Source organism: Silene latifolia, chromosome 1, assembly GCF_048544455.1.
Source record: "Silene latifolia isolate original U9 population chromosome 1, ASM4854445v1, whole genome shotgun sequence".
Lineage (NCBI taxonomy): Eukaryota > Viridiplantae > Streptophyta > Magnoliopsida > Caryophyllales > Caryophyllaceae > Silene > Silene latifolia.
This window is the reverse complement of record NC_133526.1, coordinates 27809568-27824629: the sequence shown is the minus strand read 5'-3', so window position 1 is coordinate 27824629 and position 15062 is coordinate 27809568. Positions and strand designations below refer to the sequence as shown.

At 36.1% G+C, this 15062-nt stretch overlaps 1 protein-coding gene across 2 annotated transcripts; it reads left to right on the top strand.

Annotated features, from left to right (window-relative positions):
• Positions 1 to 6826: 6826 nt before the first annotated feature.
• On the top strand, positions 6827 to 13772 carry LOC141601924 (protein MEI2-like 1). Of its 2 annotated transcripts, none has more exons than XM_074422232.1 (8): positions 6827 to 7805; positions 9079 to 9297; positions 9533 to 10252; positions 10560 to 11178; positions 11506 to 11590; positions 11693 to 11761; positions 11851 to 12030; positions 13275 to 13772. In XM_074422232.1, the coding sequence occupies exons 2-8, from the start codon at positions 9168 to 9170 to the stop codon at positions 13350 to 13352; spliced, it is 1881 nt and encodes a 626-aa protein (XP_074278333.1). In that variant the 5' UTR covers positions 6827 to 7805; positions 9079 to 9167; the 3' UTR covers positions 13353 to 13772. The 2 variants fall into 2 exon arrangements, with proteins under 2 accessions (XP_074278333.1, XP_074278332.1); XM_074422231.1 differs by having other exon boundaries at positions 6857 to 7805; positions 8953 to 9297.
• Positions 13773 to 15062: the final 1290 nt, after the last annotated feature.

Sequence of the window (15062 nt, the reverse complement as noted above, 5' to 3'; positions counted from 1 at the left end):
GTCGGAGCCTCTCCTTTAAAAAGACAAAGCGGACAAAGCCAATTATGGTCCTCATGGCGGCGGGTGCGTTGGGCAACAGCAACGTTCATGGCTCTAATTATGGCCACAACGTACCCATTCAGCGGGAACCGGAGCCCGTACTCCAAATGCCGGAGGTATACGCCAGTACAGCCCGACGGAGGACAACATACGGCCTGACCCTCCTCAGGGATAACAATTTCGTACCCCCTACCAAAGAAAAAATGATCCTCGAGAAGTTTCCACGGAGCAACGGCAAGCTCACGGGACCAAGCACGATCAAGGTGGATCTTACAGACATAGCCGTGATCCATGACGTACCGTCTCCCCTCACTAGGGCGAGACCTTTCCGCATCATCACCAAAATCATCACCAAGATCACCAAAAGAGTCAGAATCCTCCCATTCCTCCAGAATTTGAGGATCAACTTCAGGAGAAGGAGACCTCGGGCCCCCCGACGCAGGTTTACTAGGTCCAGCATCAGCAGAAGACATGATTCACAACAAATTATTAGCAAGGAAAATGAAAAGTTTGCTTGTTTACCTTAAAAAAAAACGCTCGCCGGATCAAGTACTCCGAAGATTAAGAAGAGGAAAACCCTTGAAAGTTTGGAGAGATGAAGATTTTAGAGAAAAATTTTCGAAAATAAAATGGAGGCCAAAATCACGGAATAACTACCCTATTTATAGAGAAAAGCCCATGAAGAAGGACCAATCAGGGGCACGACCCATGAAGCGTCAACCAATCGGCGAACACACACGTGTCGCGCATGCAACCGCGGAATGTCAATCGTCGCACGGTTGAATGTCAATCAATGCAACGGTGACCAAACGTCTTCAACACGCCTATTCACATCTCTTCGACTGTTCATCTCCCTCAACAGATTCCTAGGTACCTAGTCTCCGCCGCCATCGATCAACCAAGCCGGGAAGCACGGCGGGGCAATCCAAATCAACCAAGCACTCTCACTGGTCTCGGCCAGCGTCATGTTCTTTTCCACATCGGATACCCTTTACGCATCCATGTGGAGGGGGGATATGGTATATGAAGCGGCCTAACAAGAGCCACGCCGATACACCAGGAGACACCGATACAGAAAGATTTTCGAAATTTACTCTGCAGAATATACGCTCGGCATACATCGGAGCCCATACCACGGCATAGACTACGCTGGGGGCAAATTGATGGGGCATATTCTGCACCGCTGACCAAGTCAACACACTGAGCAAGGTCAAAGATATCCACAGCAAGTCAACGACTTAGACTGCGTAGCCGATGCAGCCCATCGGCCCGCTAGCCAGGTCTCGGCATGGCAACCCGCCAGCCGGGGCACATATCCGCGTACTCACATCCAAGACCCTCGGCCGGCCTGCCGTAAGTCCATCGGCCGAGGGTAGAACGGTCTTTCCACCTGATAAAGCCACTTGGCCACTTGGCCACTACGTGACAAAAGGTGAAAGCCTATAAATACTCCTCAACCTTCATTGAGGAAAGGATCCCACAACTAAACCTAATATCACACATAAACTGGTATTATCTTCCTCATCTCTCTACAATACATATCTAGCCAAGTAACACAACTTAATCCCTTGAGTTTACTGACTTGGGCGTCGGAGTGAGTACGCTTGGCACAAAGCCAAGCCCTCAGTTCGTTCATTGTTGCAGGAGAGGCCGAGAGGAACGATAAGGACAAGAAGAATCCAACCAAAGGCATTACTCTACAAGCCACGGGTGGTAACGATACTTGCTCTGGAATTACACCCGGAACAAAATGAAAATAATTTTATAGCATAAAGCTAATAAGTTTCAATTTTTTTTTTTTCAATTTTTTTTGTCACGAAAGTAATAACAACGATTTCTAGTTTTAATTTTATACGGAATATGGGTTAACTCATTATCTAATAATAACATCAGTAAAAGATTTTGCAAATTATAGTTTTATATCAATTTTATTTTATTTTAATTAAAATATTATAGCTTAGAGTTTAGTGAAAATAATATAATTTGATGAAAACATTAATTGAAATGAAAATATAATAGATGAATTAAATTGTAATTGTTAGTTTCCTTATTTAGTGAATGAACATATCATTAGTTTCTTTTTTTGAGATTATGCATGTTGGCGGGAAAATGATAGAGATCTCCTATTCATTTAGTAAATAGGAGATGTGCCGTTTTTTCGAGCCATATTAGATGGTGCAAAATTTGAGATCAGTGCTTAGATTAAAATGAAAAGAGCACAAAACAATATAGGCAACTGGAAGTCATACTATTATATTAAGATACTTGAGTAACTGTTGTCGTTAGATTAACCATAAATTTGGGATTGAAACAAGTACTGTATGTGTCTATTGCGACGCATAGCCGATCTATTTTTATGAAACGGTTCTTCTCATGTAGTGAGATATAGACTATATAAAACTCTTGACAAAAACAAACTTCTACATATGTTATTGTAGAAGTATGTTGTAGTCATTTTAATCATAAAGAGTCCATCAATACCTAAGGCGTGCTCCCATAGTCCCAATGGTTTTTAGAAAGCATCTCTTAAGAGAGACCGCTCTTTTACACAAATTATAGTATAAGACGGTCTTACTCTGCGAGACGGTCCCCTTTTGCAAAAAAAATTGTTCATTTATTACTAATAAATAGGTTATGTTTTTTCATTATGGGACCGTCTTACACAGTAACTACTGGCTCTTTTATTATCTCTTTTATTATCTGGCATAGAAAAGTAGAAATTAAAAATTGATTTGATAGTAAAAAACAAAAAAAAATTCTAAGTGTCGGACCAACAGAGTCCAAGTTATACACAATAAACGATTGTTCTAGGTGAATATATGGCCATTATTTGTGACAAGGCCACTACCTCATGCAAAAAAAATATAATATAAAATTAATAAATATTGAAAATCGCTAATTGTGGACTTTTATCTTTTAACTCATAAATTCCTATTCCTAGAGAAATAGATAGATTCTAAATACACTATATAAAGAAACTAATTTCAATGTTAAACTTACCCGTGGAAAAAAAAATATCCTGCAACCTCTTTAAGCAAACATGGCACCAAGGTATGTTCTCCATGTATAGTTTTCGCTCTTGCATCCCGTCAGTATTAAGTTAATTTATATTAACTTGAATTTTTCTTTGCAACAGATCTTATTCGCTGATCAATGAACTAAGACCAACACCGCCTGACAACGAAGACTCCGGCAGTAACGACTGGAAAATCAAGGTTCGTGTGACAAGACTATGCAAAGTACATAATCCAACTAAGAAAGTCATGATTACACAAGGAGACGCTATGGGGATAGCGATCGGCCAGAGGATATATCTGCCTCCATCATTCAAGGGGAGCCCCAAATACATGCAACAGATGCAACAAAACTGAAGTGTTCTCATATCTGCCTATTATTCAATAATTTTATTTATACAGCTATTAGTATACAAAAAGAGGTTAGTTAGTATTTGGCCTTATGAATCAATGTATAATTTAATAAGATACAGACCATACAGTATTCCAATATTTCGCAGTAATTTATTCAGTTTTACAAAATATATTTGAAGACTATGTGCAAGTAAACAAGCATGAGTGTTAGTTTTACGATATATGAGATAATCATGCAAATCCCATGTGTTATTGTTTGACATAGTTATTTAGTTTAAAATTAAATTTCGAAAATTTGGGAAAACGGTACAAAGTACCTTATTTGAGTAATTGAAACACAACTATTACGTATCATTTAAAATGATATAGAGGAAAGACAAATTTGAAACCCGTACAACGCACGGGCACAAAATCTAATTCACTTATAATTTAGATAATAGATAAGTTTTGATTGAAACGGGTGAAGTAGTAATTACCTTCCCACTAAATACAAAATCCAAGTGAATTTCATCATTTCATAATTTTACCAAAAAAGCAAAATTCACCCATAATGAATGGATCCCTATGACATTTAACGAAGTTAAAATAAATTCCCTAACTCATTGATTAAAAAGTCATAGTCATAATTAATGAAATCCTTAAGGATTACCTCAATTTTGTGAGGTGGTGGGATGTCATTTCTCTACAATGTTTAACGTTCGATCGGACGCTGAAAACGATTAAATGTGGTTCACGTATGAAAGAAACCAACATCTACCTACACTTGGAAATTAGGATAAGAAGAGTAAAGTGCGTAATGACAAATCACCTTAATATTGTTTAATTTCTTACTGCATCAACTTAATGCACACTGCCTTGTTGAAGTCACCTTATTAATGTTGCACTTTCCCAAAATTTGAATTTAATACAGTATATAGTTAGGTCATGTGTTTTTTTCTGACAGAATTAAATTAACTGAATTGAGCTAAGATAAATTGAATGAAGTTGAAATAAAAGTTATTTGTAAAAAGATGAGTTGAATTAAATGAAGTTGAACTACACGTAGTAGCGTAACAGTAGTCTTATTACAGAGTAGTTAATAATAACATGAACGTTTCAAGTGACATTGTTGAATGTTGATATCAAATGTAAGATAGATTGATAGATGAACTAACGATGGCGATAGATAACGGTCAATCACTTAATCCATGTAGATAGACCATTTTCTCATCCAAGTATAACCATTTTTGACATCGAAAATAAACAATTTAGATTATCTCCATTTATTCTTCTCTCCATTTCCTTGTATTTCTTCTCGACGGTCTGGATTTTTATCTTAAAACGATCTAACGGTGCAAATGGTTGATGAGATAAATGAGAAATAATTATAATATAGGAATGTGAGAGAGAATAGACAAGAAATGGAAAGAAAAAAATAAAGAGGATCCTTCCTAGAAAATCCGTATGTGTAATGTTACGAGGCGGATTGTTTATTATGTAACGCCAATCACAATGAGCATAATTTTAGATTGGCGACACTTTATTGTTTACATTTTACTGATTGATCAACAGGGGCGAACCTAGAAATAAAATTTTGGGGTAGCGAATTTTCCTAATGTTGTTTTATACTTATGTTAAGGTGCATATTTAAAAAAATTGGGGTAGCAAAAGTCGATAATCTTAACCATTTTCTAGGAATTTGGGGTAGCGAGTGCTACCCTTTGCTACTATGTAGGTTCCCCCCTGTTGATCAAGACGAAGTATATCTCTAGTGCTAAGAGTGAAACGAAAAATAATCTTGCATGGGATTAACTTTTGGCTCGCCTATTATCGTATTTTCTCTCCATTTCCTTAAAAGAAATGGAGAGGCAAGTATTAATTAATGGCCCGAATCGCATATTGACAATATCTAACGGTTCTAAATTTACGCATAAAAATAAAGGAAAATGAAGATGAAAGAAGAAATTATTATTTAAGGAGATTGTGAGAAGAAATGGAGAAAAAAGAAATACTCCGTAGAAAAGATCCATTTTCCTCTTAGAGGGTAACAAAAGTGTGCAAAACCGCCTTTGCCAAACGTAATAATATAAGGTTTGATAGCCGGTGGCTTCAACTTACCTCCCTCATTCAAAAGGATGAGATATGTTGGTCCTACCCTAGAGGATTAACCTAGTTTTCTTACCTAAAAAAAAAAAAAAAAAAAAAAAAACTTGAATGTAAGACCATCTTTGACTAATTAAACAAAGGGTTTTTCTATCCTATGTCCACTAGGCATAGGATAAAAAACCAAAAAATGAATTTATTGTAAAGATAAGTAAAAGTGATGGGATATTGCAATTTCCCATAAAAATATCATTTAATTCTTTCCTTTTTGAGTTTCTTATCTTATGCCTAGTGGGCATAGGATAGAAAAACCCTTAAACAGATACAAAGGTCACATATATGAGGGATGAATCATCTCCATTATCTTTTTCTTCATTATCTTACATTTTCTCTAATACAACAATATAAAATTATTATTATCTTTCTACCTCTTTAAAACAGTTAACCGTTAGAACGATTTGAAAAAAAATCCGAACCCTAAAAAAGTACCAGGCAGTACTGGAGAGAGCTGCCTACTGGAGAGGATTTTCTTCCTATACGAAGACCTAAATATTCTATGTTGAGATTTCGGAAATGATTTTATCAAAGTTTGGTTGGAGCTCGGTCAAATTAATCTTAATTCCGATCCTGAGTATAATATTCGAGTAAATCTTGAGCTCAGCAAGACTGAAACAAAATTCGTTTGAGCCGTTTAATTTTCTTATAGTTTAATTTAAATATTTTTTTTAACTATAGTTGTTTTGGTTTTATAATTATATTTTAGTATTTTAGTATAGTAGTTTTTAAAAATGTTAGATCTAACAATTAAGAAAATAAAAAGAATATAACAGCAAACAAATCTTAATCTAAGCTCGAGCCTCGGTGTTTTAGGCTCAACAAGCTCTAAACCAAATCCGTGTTTGAGCTCAAAACGACTTAATCACAATACAACTTTATATTAAACTTACAACTAAACATCACAATATAAATTTTACAATACTCTTTTCTAACCTTGACTAGTCCACTATTTAAAAACCACTATTCTAATCATAAATACGTCAAAATGAAATCCTCATATTAACACTTTCCTTACCCTAAAATTTAGAGATTTTCTGTAAGCATAAACACAACCCTAAAATTTAGGGATTTTTTCCAAGAATAAAAACAACTTGCACACCCATCATGGATGAATTCATACAAACGTTGCTTTACCATCAATTAATCACAATCCACAGCTAACAAGATATCCCTTTTCTAAACCAATACCACTACCAATTACTCTCCTCTACTCCTACTCCTCCTAATCCTATTACAATACCAATTCATCATATATACCCTTAATTTCTTGACCTTATATTATATCACTTCCAAATACCAATATCATCATCATACCTAATAAAATCTTATACCCTCAATTCCTCAACCATATATTATACCATCCCTAATTTTCCTCCTAATTTATTCATCTTCAAAATACTTTAGAACAAACAATTAGACTGTGACACACACATTTTTGTCTATTTTGAAGTTGTTTTAGCAAAAAGAGAAAAACCTTCACATTTTTGAAAATCGAGATTACCCGAGCCCACTGGTAACCACATCGCTAACTCATCGAATTCAAATTAAATCGAACAATATACCCACAAAATATTACATACAACATCCTTGTATAAAACCATTTACATAAGCATATTTTATTTACCTAAAAAAAACTTCCACTAATTACGATTTTCCACAATAATACATTAAAATCTTAAAACGATTTTACGGGAGACCGACCCTATTTCAAAACAATTTTACGGAAGACCGACTCTATTTCATAACCCACAAGTCCCACAACTCCACAAGTGATTCATGTGTCAAACCTCATCCATTTAACCAAACACAAAAAAACACAAAAGAAGATAAACTCCCTCTTAACTCTATCTCTATTTCTCTCTATTAAACATAAACATTGAACTACTTTTTTGTTTTGTCTCCTTCTTTCTTTTCTTTTACTTTTTTTTTTCTTCTTCTACTTTCTCTCTCTACAAACATCTTACTATAATTTACTCCAAGTACACAATTTTTAAAACTCAATTTTCCGTTCAGAAAATTTATTGGGTTTTCTTCTCTGTACTAGAAACTTTCCCCATCTCTCACTTTTTTAAAAAAAATTACAATTTAGTATTTAATTAATCAAATAAAGCTTAAATATTTTGCAAATGCTGAAGATCTCTTGAATTTCTTCCCAAAATTTTGACTTTTTTTTTTCTTTTCACTTTAATTTGGAGTGTAGTTGAAGCACATATGTTGAATTGAATTTCATGGTGGTTGTACTTTCTCAAGAATTTTAAGGTAAATTTTTTTTTTATAATTATTTTTGGGTTTTTTTTTAATTATTTTTTATGGTTTTTTTGTAGGAAATTCCGATCTATCCGTATGTAAAATTATCGAATGTTGGATCTTTTTATTTTTATTTTTAATTTTAAAAATAACCCATTTTTTAATTTTTAATTTAATCCATTTGTTGGTCTGAAAGCAGTTTTTTTTATGGGGTTGTTGGCTGCTCACCTAATTATTCTCCTAGTTTAATTATAATTGGCTAATCAATATCATTAATTAAGTGATCAAATAATTTTATCCCTTTTTAGTTCCATATTTTAATCGAGGGTAAACAAATGATTGGGATGGAGCGAGTATTATTTAGTTTTTGCAAGTAATAATAATATAATTCTAGGTGGATGAAAATTGAAGTATAAGTAATGATAATAAAATAATAATCAGGGACGCGGAAAATGAGATTCCTTTTGAAATTTGATGATTATGACCTTGTTGAATTTTGGTCCCCTTCCTTTCTTTTCAACTTTAGTAGGAGCTAATCATAAATTAAATTTAATAATTTAACATTATAATTTAGAGGTATAAACTTTTTTATCTTTTAATTTAATCTATCTTTTACTTGAAAAAGTAGCTAATATAATTCTTGACCTTACTTGTTGGTCCCTAATTATGCTGTTTAAAGACAAAAAGATTGGTTCTTTATGTATTCTGTGCAATTTTTTCAGCATTTTTTTAGTGATTTACTTTAATTTTGTACTTAATTTTTGTTTTTGGTAAAATGGGTTTGTTCTTAGATCTTGGATTAGCTTAAAGTTTGAATTTTTATTTGTTTTTGCTTGTTGGTTTTTGATTGGCATCTTAGCTTGTAATTTGGAGTTTCGGAAATTATAGAATAAGACGGTCTTACAATGTGATGAGATTTTGGATGGTAATAAGGCATGCTAGTTGAATTATTACAGCATTTATTAGTTTATATTCTATGTAATGACTGAAATCTGTCAAATTAATTTAGGAATTGAATGATTAGCTGAAGTGGGTCTGCAATTGTTTATAAATTCCGGGAATTTATTAATTTATTCTTGAATTATTGCAATATCCATGTTTTTTGGATGTAATCTTGTCTGCTGTTGAGCTTCAATAATTTTGGTTTTGCCTGGTTTAGGTGATTACTTAAGTTTGGTGTATATACCGGGAAGAAAAGAAAATATGGTAACTGTATCTCCATTGGAGAAGCTTTCAGCTGTTGGTAAACTGTCTGATTGCTTGGCGATTTCGCAACCTTCTGTAGGAAAAGAGCAGAAGGTTGATATAGTTGGAGAAAGCGGAAGTATTGGTGTGCATAGGACGCTTTCTAGATCTGTGAATCATAATAAAACAATGCCGTCTGACTTGTATTTCGATTCAGCACGCTACAACGCAGACAACGGTCAAGTTGTTGGCGTCAATGGAGCTCAAAATGAGAGTAGCCTCTTCTCGAGTTCTTTGTCTGATTTGGTTCATCATAAATGTAAGCAAAAGCTTTTACCCTATCTTCTTGTCATATGTTATTTTTTCTTTGTTGTAAAAATAGTCACAACTCACAAGGGCAGTTATTGTACCGATATGTTCGAACCTAGGTAGAGTCAGTGTCACCTCTGAATGATTTTACATGGTAAGCTAGATAGATCAGTATGCGAATCCTTGTCAATTGTCGTATGATGACTAGCTATGCTGACAATGGTTTTGTTGCTTGGACATTGTAGTGAGGCTTTCAAATAAGATTATATCTCGTCAATCTTCAAGTGTCGTTCCACAAAACGATGAGCTGGAACGATTTAAATCACCAGAAGAAATTGAAGAGCAGACAATCAACAGTCTTCTTCCTGATGAAGACGACCTTTTCTCTGGAATTGCTGATGAGATGGGACACATGGATAAAGCCAATGGCGGTGATGATCTGGACGACTTTGATCTGATTTTTGGCAAGGGAGACCTAGATTTTGAAGTAGAAGACCATTTACAGGCCGGTCAAAGAAATGTGGGCTACCCTTGGGGTGCTCATGCACTTGATCATGCATCACGGATGCATTCAAATAATAGACGGCCAAATGGTTCCATGGTTGGTGACTCATCACTGCATGAAAGTCCTCGTCTTTTTAATGGATACCCATCACCTGTTAGAATGACATCTGCTGGCAGTGAATTTGGTCGATTTGAAGCTGGGCAAGCTTTCCCCCTAGGGCAGCTTGATAGCCGGGGTATCCCTAATTTCCATCCTCGTTCTCCCCATGTACCTCTGCACAATATGGTTAATGGGATTCCGCAGCGCTCTTTGGACAGTTTGGTTAATGGGATTCCGCAGCGCTCTTTGGACAGTTTGTCTGGCATCGCTGATGATATCCGTCCCAAAGCACTAGATAACGTTAACCTCGACATTCGTCGCCTCAGCTTAAATGGGCATGCCTTGGATCTAAACGATGGCGGTAAGCATCTGAATGCTATATCTTGTTTGCGTGTTCAATTTTTTTTTTTTTCTTTCTGAATGAATGTTGAGCAATAATCAAAAGCTTTCGAATATGTGGCTGGTTGCCTTTACAAGTCCTCTGAGGTCTACTTAACATTTTCGGCAGATAGCTATTCTGAGGGAATAGATACTGCAGTCATTTTCGATTTCATTCACTTATGTCAATCTTTTTTGTCAATTTACATTTATTTTCGTGGTTGCACTGGTTTAAAATTATTTTTGGTTTCGAAAGTCACTATGTGAATGCTTGTACATTGTTTTTCCAGGGTTTGGATATTCTCCAAATGGAATCCACATGCCTCAGTCTATGGCAAGCAAGTCAAACTCGTACCAGCAACATCACTTAAGAACGCTACGCATACCTAACTCTCCTTCATATTTGAACAATAATCATGCACATCATATTGGAAGACTCCATGGATCACCTGGAGCTCCACATCTTATGATGAATATGGGTTCACCGGTGCACCAACTTCAAGTTGGATCAGCACCAGTAATTAAAGCTTCACTCTGGGATAGGCAACAGATGTTTAACGGAGAATCCCATGAAGCTTCTGGTTATCAAATGGGTGCAATCAGGAGTATGGGTATTCCTGGATTTTCTCCGTCTCATCCTCGAGATATATCTTCTCGTGCTAGCTTTAATGAGGTGTCCAAAAATGGCGGATTAGGCTCACCCCAGCATATGAGCCATATGTTTCATGAAAGGAATTTGATGAATTCACTTCCGACTTCTTTTGGCTCTCCTAACGAACGTGCTAGAACTCGAAGGAATGAGACTAATCTGAGCCATGCTGACAGGAAGCACTATGAGCTTAATGTTGAACGTATTTTGCGTGGCGATGACACTCGGACAACCTTAATGATCAAGAATATTCCTAACAAGTATGTGAATTAATTCATCATGCACGCATGGCTTATTTTCTGATTGATTACCTCCATATTCCATAATGCATGTCATTGTATTTAACACCTTACCGGAGTTTATCGTCGCAGCCAATCTTGATCGTTGTTTCATATATGCAGCCCATAGTCCGATACGCTTTAGAATGCAGTCTTTCTTTGTAATCTTCAAAACCTAGGGCACTCGGTTATGATTTGGTGTTGCGGCATACATTTGATACCATGATCCATATGCTTGAGGAAAATGCTTCTTTTAATTCTAGTTCTCTTATGAGAAGTATTTACCTGTTTTTTGTCTATAAATCTCAGGTATACTTCCAAAATGCTTTTGGCTACAATTGACGAACAACATCGTGGAAAATATGATTTTATATATCTACCAATCGATTTTAAGGTACGAACATTTGTTTGAAGTGGCCGATGTTTTAAAACTACAACTTAAAGATCTGAGAGTGGGTATCTTACTATTCTTGACTTAATATATGTTAATTGGCAGAATAAATGCAACATGGGCTACGCATTCATCAATATGATTGATCCTATTCAGATCGTTCCATTTCACCAGGTTTGTAATGTAGATTTACATTTATAGTTCTGAACAGATATTTCCTTATTTTTGGATGAAATTTTAAATTGGGAAATCATCGTATCCAGACGTTTGAGGGTAGAAAATGGGAGAAGTTCAATAGTGAAAAGGTTGCTTCGCTTGCATATGCTCGTATCCAAGGAAAGTCAGCCCTTATTGCACATTTCCAGAATTCGAGCTTGATGAATGAAGATAAACGGTGCCGCCCTATTCTGTTTCACACTGACGGTCCAAATGCTGGTGATCAGGTTCGACATAGTGATCTATTGAACTGATTTTTTTCATCTTTATGTACTCCTGATTTTGAGACTGATGTAGTCCTTCATCCCCTAACCATTCGTATTCTTTTGCTTTCATCATCGTCATCATTTCAGACTGCTAAATGCACTTGTGACTTTGACACGTTAAGAGTTACCCTCATAGTCTTGCGTGTATATATACAGGCAACCTAACCATAATATGAACTACGAAATATATCAGGAAATAGGATCACTGTATGCATGCAACGGCCTCATATGAGTAGTTGTATAGGCCGAAGTGGTGTTCTTACGCGAACTTCGGAAGTTTGAGTTTCCGTAGTTGAGTCAAGGGGGAAATTGCCTTTCGAGTAGGATTGATTTGAGGAAAGAATCATATGGATAGCGTAATTGCATGTTGTGATATATGGTGTTTAACTATAGTGAGAATATTAAGAACGGTATCGCTATAACATTGAAAATCCGAGATAGGAAACCCCTCTTTAAGTCTTAAGTTCTTACATGAATATATGGCTAGCCTCTAGAAAGGAAATTCTTATTAACATTTGGCGTAACAGACTTGGTACTCCCTCTGTCATCGCAATTTGTTTACGTATTCTCTTTTTTGGTCATCCTCAACGTCAAGTACCTCAACCGTTTGTTTACGTATCCCTTTAAGTGATCTTTTGTGTGGAAAAGACTATTTAACCGTAATTTTGCAGAGTTGTACCCATGTGAATGGTGCCCCCACCATATGACATTAGAAGAAACTCATTCTGAATACTTTTCTCTCATCTGAATGTCGTTGCATAAAAAACCGATAAAAAAGAAAACGTAAACAAATAGAGGAGATAAAAGGCTATTATGTGTTGAGTTTAGAGGTCTTGATCACTGAACTATTCATCTTAGCCGGATTGCAGAATTTGTTAATGCATCCTGATCGGCGGTGTGTCACCGTTAATGAGATTGCTGTGACATTCAATTTGATAAGGCTGTCAGCCTGTCATGCATCATGAATTCATGATGTGTATTGGGGCCCAAAATTAGTTGCATACTATAATTTTAGCGATGTTATTGTTATCCTTGTTTATTATGTTAGTCGGTGTTGGGAGCCTCGCGCATGAAATTTCATTCCTTTTCATCCGGACTAACTCCCTTCTCGTATAATAAATTTCTCACTTGAGATATCCTTCTGGATCGTGATCGGGCTGTCTTAATTCTAGTAAACCAGCTGATTATTTTTTATCCTGCTGTAGGAACCATTTCCAACAGGCACCAGTCTGCGGTCAAAGTCAGGCAGGCAACAAGCATTCGGGAGTGAGGACGACGACTAAATACTTAAAAAGCAATTTTGAGCCCGGGGCTTTTCACACCGTGGCTCGGTATATTAAGCTATCTGACCTTCGGAAGCAATGGAAGACAATGCTATTGCTAGTAAGAGTATATCTGTAGTAAAAGCCATTTCATTTCTGCCAAGGAATCGAGATGACCATGTTGAATTCTTCTTGTTTTTTTTCCCCCCTAAGGAGTGCTTTGGAGACGCTCTTTCCCGATATTCGGGAACTAGAAAATTTTGACCTAATCTTATGTAACTTGGCCATTTTTGAGAATCCGGTAAATTTTTCATATTGGGCATGGGTTACAAGTAGAGACTGGGCCATAAATAGCCTTTGATTGTAGACTAATCTTCTCCTTGGGATTCAATCATATATGTTTATGTTAATTAATGCTATTGTACTCAAATTTCTTCGACTTGTCTGGTTATCCCTCTACGTCTCTACCTTTCCTTATTCATGCATGGTTTTTATATGGTCGGTCTCCTTGCATACGAATTGTCTGCTTCTCCATAAACATTCTAAAGAATAGACGTTGCAATAACCGATGTTAGGACATCATGACCGATTTTGTTGGGATCGTGACTGAAGCTTCTCGTAAATTCTTGTTTAAGACGGGTCAAATAAATACCAAATGACATGACAAGTAGTCTAGGAAATGTCAACGATTTTACCTCTATTATCATGTACTAGTATTTGAATCTGTTTTATAGATAATATGGATATTCCGCCTTAAGCAAGACCTCTATTCGAAACTTCACTTATATCAGGGATCATGTGGGTAAGTACAATAATTGAGGCATCTAATGAATTCAGAAACATACAAAAGTAGTACTAAATGTACAATTCTGAGTCCATCTGAATGATTTGAAGGAGGAGACTGGACCAAGATTCCTGTGATTCTCTTGGGACTTTTAAATTGGAAGAAGTTGAGCATATGAATACTGTACTTGTCTCATTTATTGACCTTAGCTAGTAGAATAGGCAGAATTAAATCATAGATCTCCCTGGATTTTTCCGATTTAACCCTAGGAAGGAAGCTTTTTTGTATGGACTGATCAGGACTAAAACTCGCAAGTGAGTCATTTAGGCCGAGTTTAGGTTGGATCATTTAGGTTAAGTTTGGATTGGATCAGTTTCAGTTGGCTCATACTCTGTATTACACAATCCCCTATTGAATGAGACTTGGAATAATAATGGAATGGATTCCAACTCCAAGGAGATATGGAGTTAGAACCCCATACATATTTAAACTTGTTTGGTTCAATCCGGGTATGGGAATAATAATGTGTTGGGTGGAATGGAGTTGGAAACTTGGGGAGAGAGATGGGTATGGGATTCCAAGGGGTTGGAATGGAGTTAGAATCCATCAGGTATCTAACTCCATTCCAAAATGCTCCAACCAAACATTGGAATGGCCGGAATCCATTCCAATCCATTCCAAAAGCTCCAACCAAACACCCCCTTAATTTCAAAAAGAATCATAGCCGGGGATGAATCTCCAAGACACAATGTATCTACTTGCTCTACAAGTAGGTCTTTCTCCCGTAAATCTCTACGTCCTCGAGGTGTAAGTGTGTCTTGTTGCAGGTACTCTCCTGAAGCCCAATTGACAAAGAAGAAGAAAGAAAATTTCGCTCATTTGGCAAACTCGGATCGTCCCCTCAAGAAGCCTTTTGTTTTTGCTAACCCCATTCTTAGTTTAATTTC

Excerpts from the sequence above, each read along its gene's own strand:
- LOC141601924 (XM_074422231.1), top strand. The coding sequence starts at position 8,997 with ATGGTAACTGTATCTCCATTGGAGAAGCTTTCAGCTGTTGGTAAACTG. Across the intron at positions 9,298-9,532 it reads TGATTTGGTTCATCATAAAT|TGAGGCTTTCAAATAAGATT; the intron begins GTAAGCAAAAGC and ends TGGACATTGTAG. Across the intron at positions 11,179-11,505 it reads ATCAAGAATATTCCTAACAA|GTATACTTCCAAAATGCTTT; the intron begins GTATGTGAATTA and ends TATAAATCTCAG.